The sequence below is a fragment of the Platalea leucorodia genome (genome assembly GCF_965183815.1).
Source record: "Platalea leucorodia genome assembly, chromosome: 8".
NCBI lineage: Eukaryota > Metazoa > Chordata > Aves > Pelecaniformes > Threskiornithidae > Platalea > Platalea leucorodia.
The window spans coordinates 7686623-7703761 of record NC_138830.1 but is presented as its reverse complement, the minus strand read 5'-3'; the positions used below and the strand labels follow the sequence as shown (position 1 = coordinate 7703761).

Sequence of the window (17139 nt, the reverse complement as noted above, 5' to 3'; positions counted from 1 at the left end):
CTGTTTGCATTTATTAGCTAAACAATTGTAGCAGAGGAGCTACAGGTACTCATTTAACTATCGGTCATCTAGAAAATGTTTGTCTTCTTTTTAAATCAAAGACTGAAGCACAAATGAGCAGAATAATAGGAATTAAATTTTCATCAGAGAAATCTGTCAAATAATTTTTTCAAATAATTTATCTTCAGAGAAATATTCTGATAATTTTTAAAAAATATTTACTTTCATAGCAGTTCAAGTTGAATTGGAACATTTACTTTTTAAGTGACTCAAGCCAGCATTCTTTTGATCAGGTAAATGCAATATTAAAGTAAATGCATTTCTTTGTTTTGACACACTTTGAAGAAACAGCACTTTGGACGTCACTCACTGTTATGAAATTTATGTTCCACAAAATGCTGTGCTTTTGAAACATTCATCTTAATGTGGAATAAAACAAATGTGGATATTACCTGAAGTACAGAAATTTTCATTTAACAGATTGTTACTCTCAGGTTTATAAATACTTAATATCTGAAAATAAGCCCCATCAATGCTGTAATTAGCCAGTGTTTGTTTGAAAACGTGATGTGCAAGATTTCTAGCTGTGTGGTTTAAACCTCTCAGAACGGAGAGTTCTCAAGCTCATGTCACCATTTGAATTTTCAACCAGATAGTTTCGGTTTTATTAACTGCAGTATGTCTTACACACCACAAGATGTCTCAGTGCGGAAATCCTAAACTTTATACAAGTGTTTCTGTAATATTACTCAATTTAGATATAGATTTTCTAGTAGTTGGCTTGGGTTTTACTTAAGACTTGACAGGGGCTTTTTAGTAGCACATGACAAAGGAAAGTGTCTACAAATTTACCCGTTAGCGTAGGCAAGAAATTCTTATTTTAAACGGTCAATGAACCAAATGACTCATTGGAAAATCTTAATCTTCAAAATGGAAAAGCTCAGTGTATAGCCCTTAGTAAGCAGGTGATAGCTGAGACGTATGAATGTCTTCCTCGGTAGGTTCAATGGAAGAGCTATTTGAAATTACTCTATTTAATTTCCACAACATTTGATTGTAATAAGATGTTACATATTTTTAATTATTCGTATTCAGGATTAATATTGTTTAGAGTTACTATAAGGAGCCAGTTGTTTGCATAATATTTTCTCTAAGGCTACATTATCTTTGGGGCCTAATGTTACTAAAATCTATGAAATCATTGCCTTTATTATGTAATACATATTCAGAGAGAATACGCATGAAGTTACATATGTGAGCACAAGCAGGAACGCTTGCCTACATTAAATGTTTATTTTAGAGTAAGAGGAGGCTTCTTAACACACTATTATCACAAGAGGGGAATGCAAAAAGCATTCAAGAGCTGATGTCTGGAACATGATTTATTTTTTTTTTATTGCTTTCTATTGCTTTGTGTATCTGCGTGCACTTAGTCCTATGTTTGCCCTGAGAACTTTTCTCACCTATTTTTCTTTTCTCTATCCTTTTCCATTGTATTTCTTTAGCTTATTTTCTCTCGCTTCCCCTCCTGCCAACTCCTTAGATGCTTTTTCTGTAGCATACTATTTCTTATTTTGTTTTACCTTTATAGATAAAACAGAGTAATTCAAGCTGGATTTGTATGCACTCAGGTTGGTCTGCAACGTGTAAATAACTGATGAGTGCGTCGGCATTCACACTGTCAACAGCTATGGACATTTTATGTATATTGAACCTTACATAGTAACTCCTCAACAAAGGAAAAAACATGCGCATTCAGTCAAAAGCCATTGCATTGTGTTGTGAGTACATGAAATGACAGCAGCCAGCAGCGGAGGTCTGGGCGTGAGACCCAGCCGATGAGGAGACCGACCGACATTCAGCTATCGTATAGTAGTTAAGCTGTTCTCAGAACGCCTTTACATTTTGTTTTGCATCCAAATGATACGAGGGATTTTCACATCAATCTGTGACGGTCCTAAACTAAAAGAGCACTTTTCAGAATTATGAATCGGTTAAGAAAAGGTTAAGGCTAGCATTCTGTAGTGATTAATGTGTATGTTTTAGATAAAGTAACTGAAAACTATTGATTAAGGCACGGTTATCCTTTAACAGCCAAGCACAATTGTAAGGGAGATTAGCCTTTGTTTGGATCAATGAAGTTGTGGCTGCAGTTCCCAACTATATTTGCCAAAAAGAAAAAATACATGTGGCTCAGGTTTCAGAGCTAGATGATTTATTTAAGCTCACAAAATTACTTATTCTAGCAGGTATTCCACGAGATGTGGGCTACTTATAGCAGTAATATAAGGTCTAGAAACTCTTCTCATCGCTCAGGCAGTGTATGAAACACAGAACAAAAAGATGATCTTTGCACCAAAGAAAACACGTTCTAAGGCTAAAAGGGAACACATGAATAAATACAGGGAGAACCAGGAAATAATAAAAGAATACTCATCAAAAGATATGGGCCAGGGCCTCCTCATAAAACCCTAACAGCTATTGTCAGGATTTTTGCATACATTGTGGGAAAGGAGTGCTTTAAGGAAGGATCTAAAACAAAACAATTGGGTTATTTTGTATGTGTGTGTCAGTAATTCCAAGTATAAGGAGCAGCCTGAGAGCAAGCACAAAAACACTCAATGAAAATCTAATAAAAAGAGCACGAAACCTGGCATCACCATTTGGATAACTGGTGAAGGACAAGGCGAGTGAGAAAGCTCCGTTGGGCAGAGACCTGCAGGTGTAAATACATAGCTGGGGAGGGGGAGGCAGAGGTGATGGAGGGTGAGGGGAGATGTCTCTTGATGGCAGCCCAACTTAGCGCTAGATGAGGTAGCGTTACACTGCGAACACGTCGTGGGTGAGCGGGCGTGGTACAAGAATGTTTATCACAGCTAAGGAACAGAATATTGTAGAAACTGAAACATAAGCTAGGGTACAATTTGGTAAAATTACAGGCATTCAAAATAAGATGTGTTTGGACTTGTTGCCGTTTTATGAATTCATATTTGCAAATTGTACCTGCAGCATGGTGGTGCTTTGTAAGTAAGGCCTCCACCCTCAAGAGTTTACATCCCAAATTAGAGACGTGTATAACCCAGCCTGTGTGATCTGATGAGATGTATGTCCAGAATCCTTATGCCTGTGCTGAACAGGAATATTTGAGCTAACTATGAGTGGAAGAAGTCTAATTGTAGCAGCACAGAACCCAGCATGGGTTATTTACTTTGGCAAGAAAACCTGCTTTAAGCAGTTTTATAGGCATACAGTGCTTCAAAGTATTGTCTTCCTATGCAGGAGGCTTAGAACTTGTTTGATACATGCAAGTCTTTCCTTTGGTTGTTTCAGTTAAGTTGTCAGAAATGAGGAGGAGATGGCAACAGAGACATTTTGAGTAACTCGCCCAGCTCTGCGTTACCTGATACTGAAAAAGCCTTGTCCGGCGTTCCTTAGACACTACGCTTCCCGTTGATTCCGCAGAGCATTCAATTACTGGGAGAGTTGTCTCCCAGGCAAAGAAGGAGGGAGCGTCACCATCCGAATTGGCAATGGTTTTTTATGCCGCTCCACACCTTCCCTTAAAATAGCATTTCATCCCACTGGAACTACGTTCAATGAGCTCCACCACAGCCATTTAAAAACTCAAAACGCTCATCATGATTTTATACCACAGTAATCTTATCAATGAATGGCCAACAGGACAGTTCCCCGTACTCCGGATTTGTCAGCTTTTGAATTGCCACATCCAAACACGTCCCAGTGGATAATCTCCTGGAGAGGCCACAGGATACAGCATGCCTCAGCTTTCCCAGATCCGACCCTCTGTGTTTCACAATCTCAGACATGTACCATTTATTTCTTCAGGGACGACTGTTCCGTCAGCAGAAATGAACGGGTACAGCAAACCTCGTGTAAGAAATATTAGCAGACACTGGAGGACTTGTACACTTCAGCCACAGTATAGTTGTAGTGCTTCTACCACTTCATTGCAGTTGCACGAGACTGCCACTATGCGTCGAGAAACACCAGGGTGATCAGGGTGTGATTGATTAGGAAGGCTGATGAAAGAAGAATGAAAGAAGATCCAAAACCTGAAGCAATATAAACAGCTGAGGGGGAGCCCAGACTCTTTAAGGCCTTTCATCCCATGCAAACTTTTCAACTCATAGGCTTTGGTTTCACTGCCCAGGGGGGCAGCACGCTTCGTGTTCTGATTTTTTACCTTCTCAAAGCACCCTCAACCCTTCAAAAATCCTAGAATTGTTTTTAGTGAGTAACCTCTATAAATTCTAAATAATAGAATAAACCAAAACTTGTGCAGGAATAAATTACACCTACGATACTATGGATTGTATTTTTAGCACATGTAGAATTCCACTTTGCTGTGCTCTGAAACACAAAGACAATTCTGCTCATTATATTGTTCAGCCAAGCCGTCAAAAGATCTAAAACTCTCCATAACAGGATGAAGCTGTAAAATGCCTCTGTAACTTCCTTGCTATTGATTTCCCCACGTGACACACGCTGGGATGGGACATCAGACAACGTCCAGGCTTCCAACAGGGACCAGGCAGTGCCCTGGGGTGAGCACGTGCATGAGGGCGGACGGCGCAGATGCTGCGGTGAGGGGCGCGGGGGGCCCTGCTCCCTCCTGCCTCTGGCCACTGAGCCTCCTTCAGAACCGAGCCCGGTCTGCGGGCTGGCTGGGGATGCGAGCCGCAGCGGCTGCAGAGCGGGTGGCGCGGTGCTCCGCTCTGCGCTCTTGCAGACCGGAGCCAGAAGCTCCGCTTCCCCTGCGCCTTCCTGCCCACGTAACGTGCCTTTGCAGGGGTCCTGCCCAAAACATGGTGAGCCGTCGGGGAGATCCTTTACTCCCGGGTGTAGAAAGGAAATTTTAAGCAGTGGATATATATATCCTTTATCTCCTCATCCTAAGGAAGCCCCCAGGTACACTATTTACTCATGCACTATAGGAAAAGACCAACTAGCCCAGGAGCAGAGGAGCTAATTAAGTCTGGGCTCTGTGGATTTATGTCCTCTTGCAGGCTCTCTTGCGGCTAAAACAGAACATTTATCTCCTCGGGGGTTAGTCTTTTGTACCTTATCCGCCTTGCCTTCACTGGGGCCACCAGTATGGTCACTTTTCTCTGTCTCACTGATTTTTTTAATTAAACTTGCAGGCATATGGTTCCTTTGAGAACCTGCTTCTCTATCCAGCCTGATTGATATTTGTTTTACGGCTTAAAAATGATTCAGAAAGGTAGGCGTCTCCATGGGCAGAGAAAATGGGCACGGCTTCACTTCTTTAGGAAACCAAGCTCTTAGAAAAATCCATTTTTAAATACTTGATATCCTGTAAAGTGAACGGAATAGAGTTTATTTCTTTCCTTTGAAGCCTAATGTAAAAGATTTTCTTCAAGTCGGTGTGAGTATTATTTCATCTAATTTGATAACCTGGAGAAGGGACTGTGTGCCTGAAAGCTTAATTCTCTTTTTTAGCTATATGAGCTGGTCTATTACACTACTTTACTTCTCCCTTCAGAACCTGCTTCTTGCCTAATTAGAGACCCTGGTGCGCTCTCATTAAATCTCTCAAGGAGTAATATTCCCTGAGGAAGTCCGGAGGCCAGTGGACTAGATTCAGATTTGTAATAGGCACATGATTAGATTAAACTCGTGGGAGAATTCAGTATGTAACATACGCATACAAATGCTTATAAATGCATTGATCTGAAATACTACATTTTTTAACATTGAATTGTTGGGTTTAGAAAAATAATATTCCCTTTGGTGTAGCCTTTTAAAAATCTTTTTTGGGACAGCAGATGATATTTTATATTGAGCCTGAATCAATGCTGAGCCAGGCAATGAGAAGTCTAAAGACTTGCTCTCCTTTTAGAAATGCAGTCTCAACATGACTCAAGATTTACCCCGTGGTGATTACTGTCAGTATTAATAACAGCTTCTGTTGAGAAACCTTCCTTTGTTTACTATTTCAGCAAATTCACCTGATGATTTTTTGTTTTTGAATAATATATGCATGAGACAACAGGGTACGTCTGGGTGCTTTTCTTGCTGCTTCACCCTTCTATAACTTGAAATTCCTGCCTGTTTATTAGTAAGAACGAAATGTAAATTTCTGACGTGAATTACTTGGCATAAGCATTTTGTGGCAGGAGAAAGGCTCACGAGCGGACCCTTGCCACAACTTTTTCAGAGCGCGTAACTGGGAAGTTCATTTTGCCAAGGGACTGTTGAGGCACAGAGCGATTAAATGACTTGCCCGCGGTCAAAGATTGTGGTAGATGTAGGGCAAAATAAATCCAGCTATCTAAGCAAGCATCCTGACCACTGGAGCATCCTACCTCTGCAGACATTGCTCAAGAAGGCAGAAATAATTGGGCAGGATTTTCTGGGACTGTATAACCAGTAATTAGATGGTCTCTTTTCTCTTGCCTTTAAAAGAGCAGGCTCTATTAACTTTTCAGTCTTGGTGTTTAAACTGTTCTCATGGTTGATACAGTTCAATTAGTCTTCTAGTATCAATCCTTTGTTGCTTTAATGGCATTCAGAGTACTAATTCACTCCTTCATCAATCAGGAAATCTGAACAGAAATTTCATTTGGAATTTTTTCTACAAACTGTAGCAATAGGATTAGCAATTTTGTGCCACTTACGTCAAAGTTAATCAAAGCTAAATTTACCGGTAACAGAATTTCAGGTGGCTTCAGTACAGGCAGGACAGGATCCATCAAGATCTATTAAAAAAAACGACCAAGGAGCCAATCCCCCCATTCCTCCCCCCTTTATCCCCCACCCCAAAACCAACGGGGATCAGTGCTTCGCTGGACTGATCCCATGCTGGCTTCCATCGCTCTGCTCTTGGCTAAGCCCACAGCAATCCCCCAGTGCAGAAACAAAGACATTGGTACGGGGAAATCTATAGCAAAGGGGCATCAGCCCGGCACCTCAGACACAGCACTGGGTCACGGCTTTGGCTGTGGCTCGATGAGGAGCAGATCCTGTTTGTTAAAATCCGTTTGGAGTAATTGGTTCTAGAATGCCACAATATCCAACGAGTATTTCAGATTCATAGGTTCTCTTGTACATAACCAAGAGTTTAACCTCCAAAACGACTATATTTTTACATGAGAAATAGATCCACGGAGCATTTATTACAAAACAACATTTTATCTCTTGCTTTTCTTGCTGAACAAAAGACTCGGGTATTTTACGTCTTGACGAAATAACTTGATTTAAGCATTTTAAGCACTGCTCACCTATTTTGTTTCCACTTGCTAAAATTCAGAAGCTCAACTCCTCCTGTTTCATCGTTCAACGGCCACACGTCTGAGCTGAATAACCCCGAGTATACGAGCACTAATAAAATGCTGCAGAGTAGTATCTCAGAAGGATCTGCAGGTGTAACAGTATAATTTAACATTGTCGACGTTCTTTATAAATATTTACTTATAAGAGGTCTCCAGAATCCAGTATTTTCAGATTCAGTCTGTCCAACAAAACACGTTGATTAAAGTTCACCAGAATTTGATGATAGAAATTCTTAAAGTGTTTCAATTTCCTTAAAGATCGTAGAAGTCTCCTTTGATCTGCTGTAGTGTTTTGCAAATGTGGTCAGTCTTTGGAGGGCTTCTGACAAGCCTTCCCCTGTGATAGCACAACAGGGTTGTACATACCAATTTCTGTCACTGCAGTACTTCTTCATTTTGAATCTCCTGGTTATTTCCTCAGCGTTCAAAGCTCCAGGCAAATCCTGCTTGTTCGCTAGCATGACGACTGGTACGCTTTTTAAAAATTCATTGTTTAAAATGAGTTCAAATTCTCTCTTTGATTCTTCCAGACGTCGCTTATCAGAGCTGTCCACAACATAGAGCAGTCCGTCTGTGTTCTCCAGGAAATCGCACCAAACCTCTCTCATTTTCTGTTGTCCTCCAACATCCCAAAACGTCAATGTAAAATCTTTCCCGGTTTCAATCATATCAACATTAAAGCCAATTGTTGGAATTGTTAGGAAGACCTCGTTATACTTGAACTTGTACAACAGCGTAGATTTTCCCGCAGAATCGAGCCCTAACATCAGTATGTTGGCTTGCTTGACTTTGGAGTGTTTGGTGTTCTGGAGGCCCATCTGTGCCGTGCTGCTCTCTAGCAAGCCTTTAAAGCTGGAATTCACCGTCGTCCGTGAAGCCGATGTCTGTCCGTAAGCTGTCTGTCTTCCTCCGCGAGATGAAGCACAAAGACTAAGGAAGAGGAAGGGGAAGAAGCAGCTTTGCGCTATGAAAAGTAAGTACAAGCTCTGTGCAAATACATGCTGGCTTCTATCAACCTGATAATGCACAAGCAGTATTTATGAAGGTGTAATGTTCAGTGCCAAGCCTGTGGGTGGAACAACGATGAGTAACGTACCAATTGGTCACAAGCGCAAAGGTTACAGTCTCCGAACGTGTTTGAACGACGCACCGCACTTACACGACCATTTGAGGACTCTTTACGTTGTAAAATTGTATTTACCGAATCAGCGGCAGCCTGCTTATACTGCCCGATCCCGTGGGCCAGGGAACCGCTAGCTGTCTGCCCTGTTCAGCGTGCGCCCGGAGATAAACCCCTTTATTACTGCGTCCGCATCCGTTTTGGAAAAGAAACGAAATATAAACACAGCCAGTGAGGAGGGGAAATCTTAAGGTTTGTCCACACTTATCAATCCACAAAATGACAAGGTACCTGGTTCATCGGTGCATCTCATCTCCCAGCAGCAGATGAATCTCAAGAGGCTGCTAACGTGGTATTGCACGGGCACGTCAAACCAGAAGAGAATTCCGCTTAAAAACGGGCTCTGCTCTCGCTGGCGGCCCCGGACTCCGTCAGCTCCTCCTCCTGCCCACTCATGCATGAAGCTGCCTGCTTCCATCACCTGTCTGATTTGTAAACTTGGTGAGTTACGTTTGTATGAGCAAGTTTAACTGCACTCTGCATGGTGGAGACTAAATATAGATCTTGCGATCTGGTCATTACTGAGATTCAGCTACCTGAAATTAAAAATTTCTGTTAGCTTCGTTGTGCTCTATTATGTTGTTGCCCACTGATCTACGATGAAGATTTCCTTCAAGAAAGGAACAAGAAGGGGGGAAATAACGGAGTCTTGATCAAAAGATCATTCTAACGAGGAGAATAAGGGTCTGGAGCACAAGGCTGGTGAGGAGCAGCTGAGGGAGCTGGGGTTGTTTAGCCTGGAGAAGAGGAGGCTGAGGGGAGACCTTATCGCTCTCTACAACTGCCTGAAAGGAGGCTGTAGCGAGGTGGGGGTCAGTCTCTTCTCCCAAGTAACAAGTGATAGGATGAGAGGAAACGGCCTCAAGCTGCGCCAGGGGAGGTTTAGGGTGGATATTAGGAAAAACTTCTTCACCGAAAGGGCAGTCAGGCCCTGGCACAGGCTGCCCAGGGAAGTGGTTGAGTCTCCATCCCTGGAGGTATTTAAAAGATGGGTAGACGTGGTGCTCGAGGACATGGTTTAGTGGTGGGCTTGGCAGTGCTGGGTTAACGGTTGGACTCAATGATCTTAAGGGTCTTTTCCAACCTAAACAATTTTATGATTCTATGAATAAAAAAAAGAGGAGATATAGAAAATTTAGTCCAATATTATTTAATTCCTACTGAGTCTCCATTTTTTTTGACAGTTAGCAGACCGACGCTGGGCTGCTCCAATGCACACCGAGTATTGCAGTACCGATTTGCCCTTATACCCAGATGCACTAGTATTAGTTATTACCATTTGTCCTTGCTTCAGAAAGTACAAAATCAGCAAAAAGACGTGAAGGTCTTCTGGCCAAACGAGCTGCTGACTGATAGGGTAATCATTTTGATAATTACGACATCGGTTGCTCAGATATTACACGCGTTGCGTCAGTCTTGAAGGACAAGTTATAATCTGGTTTCTCTTGAAGCCAAAAGGGTTATACCGGAGCTAATTGGGGGCAACAAAAGATGACAGTGACATACTCACTGTTGTGCATTTTTCATATTTAATAACATGTATAGATCATGGTGAGATTTTTTTCAGGACCAGGTCATGATGTATTAAACCAGGGAAGAAAGTGTTTGCATTTCTTTATAAATAACATATATGAACGAGTCAGAAGATGGGGGGACAGGAAACTATGCAAAACACATTGTTAACACCATCAAATGAATCATAATTCCCTGCAAAATAGCGTCCCATTTCCTTGAAATACGGCCATGTGATCGAGGGCAAAACCTCCCGTCTGCGCGAGCAGCGACGGCGGAGGGATGCTCCGTGTCCCTGGGCCGTGCTGTGACCTAAAGATTGCTCGCGGTTCTCTGCTCTGTATGTTTGCTCCAACTGTATTCGATATTTATGGTCTCAACTGTTATTTTATTACATCAGGCTATCACTTTGAAGAAGCAATTAAGCAATGTCTGACTTTTTACAAGCTAATTAACTTTATTTCCAGGACGGAACAGCTAGCTTCTGAAGACTCCGTGGTTTGACAGTGTTTAACTGTACCCGAGTCAAACGTGAGTTTGGTTCAGCGCAAAATTTTGCGATGCAGAGCCGCTTCCAGCGATGATTTCCCGCGTCGCTTTGGCGTTGGTATGCCAGCACGAGATCAAACCAGAGCCGGAGTCAGCTGCAGGAGACACGGCGCGATGCAGCCTCCCGCTCGCAGGCTCTGCATCTGCATTTACACCGACAGGCGAGCATCTGGAAGAATGAGAAATCTGCCTTTCATTTGTCCCAAGGTGTATTTGCTTTGCCGGGGGGAGGCTATCTTGTTTGTGTAGGGTTTGCCTATGTGTTCAGTTTAAAAATCCCAGAGTCATAAACCGAAACGGGGACAGCCGATTTACCACCAATTAACCTGAACTCAAACTTTGCACGATACACCTTTCGTAGACTATGCAGGTTTACGTAAACTATGTAGGTTCCCAGCTTGCCCCAGCAGGACGTTCCACAACTGCTGCGTGCTTTTGTAATGCTACAAAACGTAATTAATAATTTCGGGAGGCTTGGGGGTGAATCCTCACCGCAATCCATCAAGTCTAGTAGCTGGAGCAAGATTTGAAAACACCTCTCTCTCCTGCCCTGGAATCCATAAGCCTTAATCTCACCCCTAACAGCTACGCTGTGATGTTTAAAAGGCGGCAGCGGCGCCGGGCCCTGCTGCGGGGAAGGCCCGGGGCGCCCTTGGCTGCGGCCCGCCTCAGGCCGGCGCGGGGGCCCTCCCGCGCCCCGGCCCCCGGCCCGGACGCGGCGGCGGAGGCGGCCATTCCCCGCGGGCCGCCGCCCCCGCCGCCCCTTCCGCGCCGGGCCCGCGGCCGCTCCTGTCAGGAGAGGCGGCCGCTACGCGCGGGAGGCGGGAGTCGCGACGCCCTGCCCCGCCCGGCTGGCGGCGGCACCGGGCGGCGGGCGGCACCGGGCACACGGCACCGGGCACACGGTACGGGGCACACGGCACCGGGCACACGGCACCGGGCACACGGTACGGGGCACACGGCACCGGGCACACGGCACCGGGCACACGGCACCGGGCACACGGCACCGGGCACACGGCACCGGGCGGCGGGGTCCGGGCGGGAGGGAGGGAGGGGAGAGCGGCTGCCCGCGGCGGGGCGCGACCCGCCTGAGGGGAGGGGGCGGGCGGCCCCACGCCGGCGCCGCCATTTAAGGCCGTGGCGGGGGCCGGGGGCGAGGGCCGCCCGCGGGCTCCCCCGGGGCGGCGGGGCCGGGAGGGCCGGAGCGGGGCACCCGCCCGGGCGCAGCGCTTGGCGGGGCTGCGGGCGAAAGAAAGCCCTGGAAAGACCCTGTATGGATACAAAATACTCCTTTGTCACCGCATTTTCCTTTTTTTTTTTTTTTCTTAATAGAAACCCGTCAAATGGCTTGCGTTTTGGTACGGTTTCAGCAGGGGGACGAGATTTCCTCTTCGTGAATTCTGCCTTTTGGGCTGTCACCTCTTAATCAATCTGTGCGTTGTGAAAAGTTGCCTAGAACGGAGAATTAAGATTGCTTGGGCAATTTGAAGTGAGAGCAAGGCTTTGTTAAAAGGTTACTGAAAATAATTTTTAAAGTATTGTTATGCAAGGTCATCGTAGCCCAGGATCTTGCAAAAATTCCTCTCGGTTCTGTTGGTAGGAAGCCATATGAAGAAAACAAGGAGCCAGGAACAGTAATCTATTTCCAAACTATTTCTGCTGGTAGCTTTAAAAAAAAAAAAAAAAAGGATTTATTTTTCTATACAGCTAACATTATAAATATGGTAATTTTTTTAATCTTTAAATTGGACTATTCATTGGTTATTATTATTATTGGTTAGCATGAGAAATCTATCTAAAATTACTACAGAGCATGCTCACTACCTGTTTTCTCACATTTGTTTTCAAGCTGATCAGTTCTATCCGTCAGCATAATCTCAGCCTCCATTGAGTCGTGGCAGCAAGCTGTGAGCTTGGAAGCAAACGTAAGTATTTCCCAGAAAGGAGTTGTTGACCTGGTGGTGCTCCCTGCTGCATATCCCGTGCTGCCGCCGTACAACTGGAAGGCAAAAGCTGCAGGCAGATCCAGTCTGGAAGCGGTGGAGAAGCTGTCCTGCGCGTAGCTGGAGGGTCTGCAGCTGCACCACCTGCAAGCAGAAGTGCCAGCTCGGCTTTCAGGCATCACTTCTTCAACCCCATTACTTTGGTTTAAGCATCCAAAATAGGAAGAGGAGGGGATTTTCCTATTGAGGGCTGTGGTTAGGGTTTAATTTCCCCTTTTATTCCTTTCTCTGTGTGTTTGAAGCCAGAGGTCTGTGCTTAATGATGTTGGAGGATGACTGCCTGTCTTTTGAATTCTCGGTGCTGCAGAAATAGCCGTCTCGTGTTCTGGGGAGTGTAGTTCCTACCCCATGACCATCATAAAAAATGTGTTTTGGTGATCCTATGCTAGCTTGCAAACAGTTCAGCATGTGACTGGAGGAATGTGACCTTCGGGAAGAGAACAGCAGGTTTTGTGGGGACAGGACTTCCTAGCTCCTCGGGATTCATGCAGCGAAACAGCATTTTACAGTGCTTGTCCTGGATGCCTTGTGGTGCAGGCTTTTCATAAGGATATGGTAGCTTTAAGATTTTGATTTGCATAGCGTGGGCAAAGGGCCTGAATTGATTATTTATTTTCCCAGATTTTTCGTTATGTAGCAGATCAGGCATTGGTCTCCAGTTCTGTTGTTCAAAATGTCATGAAAATCAGGCTTTTCGGTCCGTAAAGAATCAAAATCCTTATAATCAGATTTTTTTTTTCCATTAGGTAGTCAAGAAGTGCTCAAACTTTGATACGCTTTTACTTTAAATTGATCATCAAACCCTGAGAAATGTTATTTATATAAAATCAAATACAAAAGCACTGACATGTAACTTAGGGTATTTTCTTCCAGTATGTATTTTTCATACTGTTCACGGAAAGTCGTGTTGGTGTACATAGAGAAGAACTGAGCATTTTTATTATTCCCCCCAAAGCTGGGAGGTAAATAACAGATTGGCAAATGCGAGTTTTTTATGGTTATAATCACTTCCCTAAGTGCAGTTTGAACAGTTGCGATGGGAGTTTCCTCTGCACTCGCCAAACTTCTATTCTGAAATACCTGCGTATGTTTAATCCTTGTGGAGAAAAAGAAGTGACTCAACATAAAGCTGCTGAGGTTCCATGTTTTTATAAGCTAGGACATTGGTGATGTTAGGAAGTTCTTCATAAAACTCCCTTGTTCACCTGCGGGGATGTGGGGTACCTTTAACGAAGGAGTGACCCCCGTTAGCCACGCAGTACTTCTGGAGTAACGCAGCTTTGAGAGGGATCAGTCTGAAATTCTTCTGTTTAAATAGCTGTTTGCATAAAGCTGCTTTAATACATTTTAAGTGATGCACTATGCATTGTTGGTGAAATGGGCTCCAAATGCTTCCTTTAAAGGATCGTCAAATTGAAGGCAGATCGTACACAGAAACACAAAGCAGGTGGGCTCTGGCAAATCAAGTTCGCCTAAATTCTAGCATGCCGTGTTGGGGTTTGGATTTTTTTTTTTTTTTATATAAAACATATACAAGCCCTGCGGTGATTACTTCGAAGATACGTTAAATAGTAATTAATTGGACTGTGAAACTGAACCTTCCGTTGTCCTTATTCTGCCTTTGCGGATACCTTACTGTGCAGGGTAAATATTATTACTGCAGACATGAGAAATCATTCCGGGCTCCCACAGTAAGACATTGTAATTATTTTGGCTTAAAGGTATCCAGTGTACGTTCACAGCGTGTGTAGTTTTAAAGAAACACGGTAAAGGCAAGCACTGCTAAATGGAGGGTAGAGGACCGAGATGCTGTTTTTCTAAATTCAGCTTGGGACAGATGTGTTGATTTGAATATCTAGCCCCGACGCTGTTGTACTGTCTTCAGCACGGACTCCGCGGGGGTTTGTAAGCACCCGTCCGTGTAGATTGGGCTCCGGCCCCGGATGCGTGTCTCCAGCAGAAAAATGGCTTTGGTTTGCCTCCATCTCTGGTGCTGACTGCCGCGTCGGTTTGTGTGGCATGCCCCATGGAGCTGAGCCAATCTGTTGCGTTTTTGTAGACGTTTCGTGACAATCAATCATGCAGATGGGATCCTTTCTTCTTTAAAACTTAAATAGATGGAGGTAGCAGGAGGATTTTGTAGCGTCTCGTTTGTTTAAATGGAACATACTAGAAGAATTTGCAAAATTTCTTTAAGATTTGAAGCTCATCTGCTGCAGGGGATTCTCTGCTGCTCCCGTTAGGTCAACTGTAAAGCTGCTATGACAAAATTGGTTGCAATGCCCCTTTATTAAATCACTTGATTTAATTAGTACATAGTAGAAAATAAACGATTGCTGTGTAATGTTGTGTGTTGTGGGAGCAGCCCTTTCTTTGGGCAGTGGAAGAGCCCAGTCTCTCTGTCAAGACGCGTTTGTGTTTGCATGGCTGCAGCTCGTGAGGAAGCCGATTTTCTCCTTCTCCCCCCGTCACCTATTCAGTCAGCTCAGAAGGAGGAGCTGCTCAACCCTTAAATGAGGGGTGAAATGTTTGCTTGTGCTTCTCTTCTTACCTGCTTTCTTGGCTGATTTGCTCCAGCTTATAAAAACTAGTAGGACTTCCTTTCTTTGAAATAAATTACAAAGTTTTGAAGCCTCTGAACATCAGTTTGCTGAGCACTTTGTAGCCATTACGTTTTTTTTTGCACGGTGTTCCTTCCGTGGGATTTGAGTGGCAGGCGTTGTGCTGAGATCTCTGGGATCACAGTGCTTGACGGGCGATCTTTTGCAGTGAGCGGGTTTATGTAGGGGAAGTTCCCAAGGTGAGAGCTATGAGGCTTCAGTCCGTACCGCGCCCAGTACCGGCCCAGTGTTCTGCTCGCGCTTGTTTCTGGGAGACAGCGTTGGTTCGTGGTGTACAGGACGCTGGACCATGGAGTGCAACAGCTGCACCAATGAGTCTTGGTTTTGTCTTCATTATGTTATAGCATGCTTTCAACTGACGCTTTAGACAAGAAGAAGATAATACTTGAGTAATAGCATTCTGCATACCCCTTTTTCATTTCTTTTTCAGAAAGAAACATGCTTCAGAATTTGTGGTACAGATTTGTGAAGGTCACTGACGCACTTGTGCGAAGTAGTTATTGCCCAGTTCCAGTTGATGTCATGTATGTACGAACATTAAAATGGATTTTTTTGTTTCTCCTTTTATTTTCTCTCGTAACAATGTGGTACGTAACTTTTTCTTCCAACGCTGTGATTGAGCATACAAACCTCATGTATTTCTATGAATATGAACCGATTTACAAGCAGCACTACCTCTTCACGTTGCGGGAGCACTTGAAATGCCGAGACATCAATCCGTTCCTAGTCATCTTGGTGTCTTCAAGTCCTAAGGATGTGAAGTCAAGGCAGGCCATCAGGATAACGTGGGGATCTCGGACCGTCTGGTGGGGACATCGAATTGTAACCCTGTTCTTACTAGGTCAGGACACTCAAAGAGAAGACAATGCTGCAGCACTGTCGGTAGAAGATGAAAGCATCCTCTACGGTGACATCATTCGCCAAGATTTTATGGACACTTACGACAATCTCACCTTGAAAACGATCATGGCGTTCAGGTGGGTCACGGAGTTCTGTTCGAATACCAGATTCCTCATGAAGACTGATGCCGATGTCTTCATCAATACTGCTAACTTGGTAAAATTTCTTCTGAAGCTAAATTCCTCGGAAAATGTTTTCACTGGTTATCCTCTTATAGACAACTTAGCCTACAGAGGCTTTTACAAAAAAGCGTACATCTCTTACGACGAATATCCGTTCAAGTTGTATCCTCCGTATTGCAGTGGGATGGGTTATATACTGGACGGCAAACTGGCTCTGAGGATTTATGAACTGATGAGTCATATCAAACCTATTAAATTCGAGGATGTTTATGTTGGAATTTGCTTAAATATACTTAAAGTGAACATCAGTATTCCAGAAGATAAACAATTCTTTCTTTATAAAATTAATTTTGATGTCTGTAAGTATAGACATTTGATTGCAGTACATGGCATTACACCAAGTGAAATAATCCGGTTTTGGCAGGATTTGTCATCAAACACTTCAGTTACTTGCCTTTGATTCTGCATTAATGTATAAACTTAAACCTATTTGGTGTAAAAACATTGAAAGTCCAGGGCAACACAAACCAAAACCCCAGCTGCAGCGAGGACTGGGACTGAAGGAGGGCCGTGCTGCCGGGGCACAACTGCGGTGGCAGCGCTTCCCTGGGACGTTCTCATGTTCTTAAAGAAACCCATGATGCATTCGCAGAGCGCTTTTCCCTGTATGCATCCTACGCATGCAGGATGCTTTGGAATACTGTCGTCCTCCGATGCTTCTCCATGTGGTCGGCTGTAACCACGGGATTTCCACCCGAGTCTTCTGGAATGTACGAAATGTCACCGAGGAATAACGTTTACACCAAGAAACTAGCTTTGAAGATGCTTCCCAAATTCCCACCGGATTTTTTAAGTTGTTTTTGCGACTGCATCATCCCTTGCAACCCTCAAGTTTTCTCTGCCCAGCATGAAACTAAGGATGACCGTCTTCCTTCACTC

The 17139-nt window shown here is 44.0% G+C and overlaps 2 protein-coding genes across 2 annotated transcripts; one reads left to right on the top strand and one right to left on the bottom strand.

Annotated features, from left to right (window-relative positions):
• Positions 1 to 7546: 7546 nt before the first annotated feature.
• On the bottom strand, positions 7547 to 8131 carry ARL14 (ARF like GTPase 14; the record flags this gene model as incomplete). The annotated part of the gene is made up of 1 exon (XM_082319192.1): positions 7547 to 8131. The coding sequence occupies one exon, from the start codon at positions 8129 to 8131 to the stop codon at positions 7547 to 7549; it is 585 nt and encodes a 194-aa protein (XP_082175318.1).
• Positions 8132 to 12410: 4279 nt separating this feature from the next.
• B3GALNT1 (beta-1,3-N-acetylgalactosaminyltransferase 1 (Globoside blood group)) lies at positions 12411 to 16660 on the top strand (the record flags this gene model as incomplete). Its single annotated transcript, XM_082319606.1, has 2 exons — positions 12411 to 12479; positions 15609 to 16660. The coding sequence occupies exon 2, from the start codon at positions 15617 to 15619 to the stop codon at positions 16658 to 16660; it is 1044 nt and encodes a 347-aa protein (XP_082175732.1). The 5' UTR covers positions 12411 to 12479; positions 15609 to 15616.
• Between the last annotated feature and the right edge of the window lie 479 nt (positions 16661 to 17139).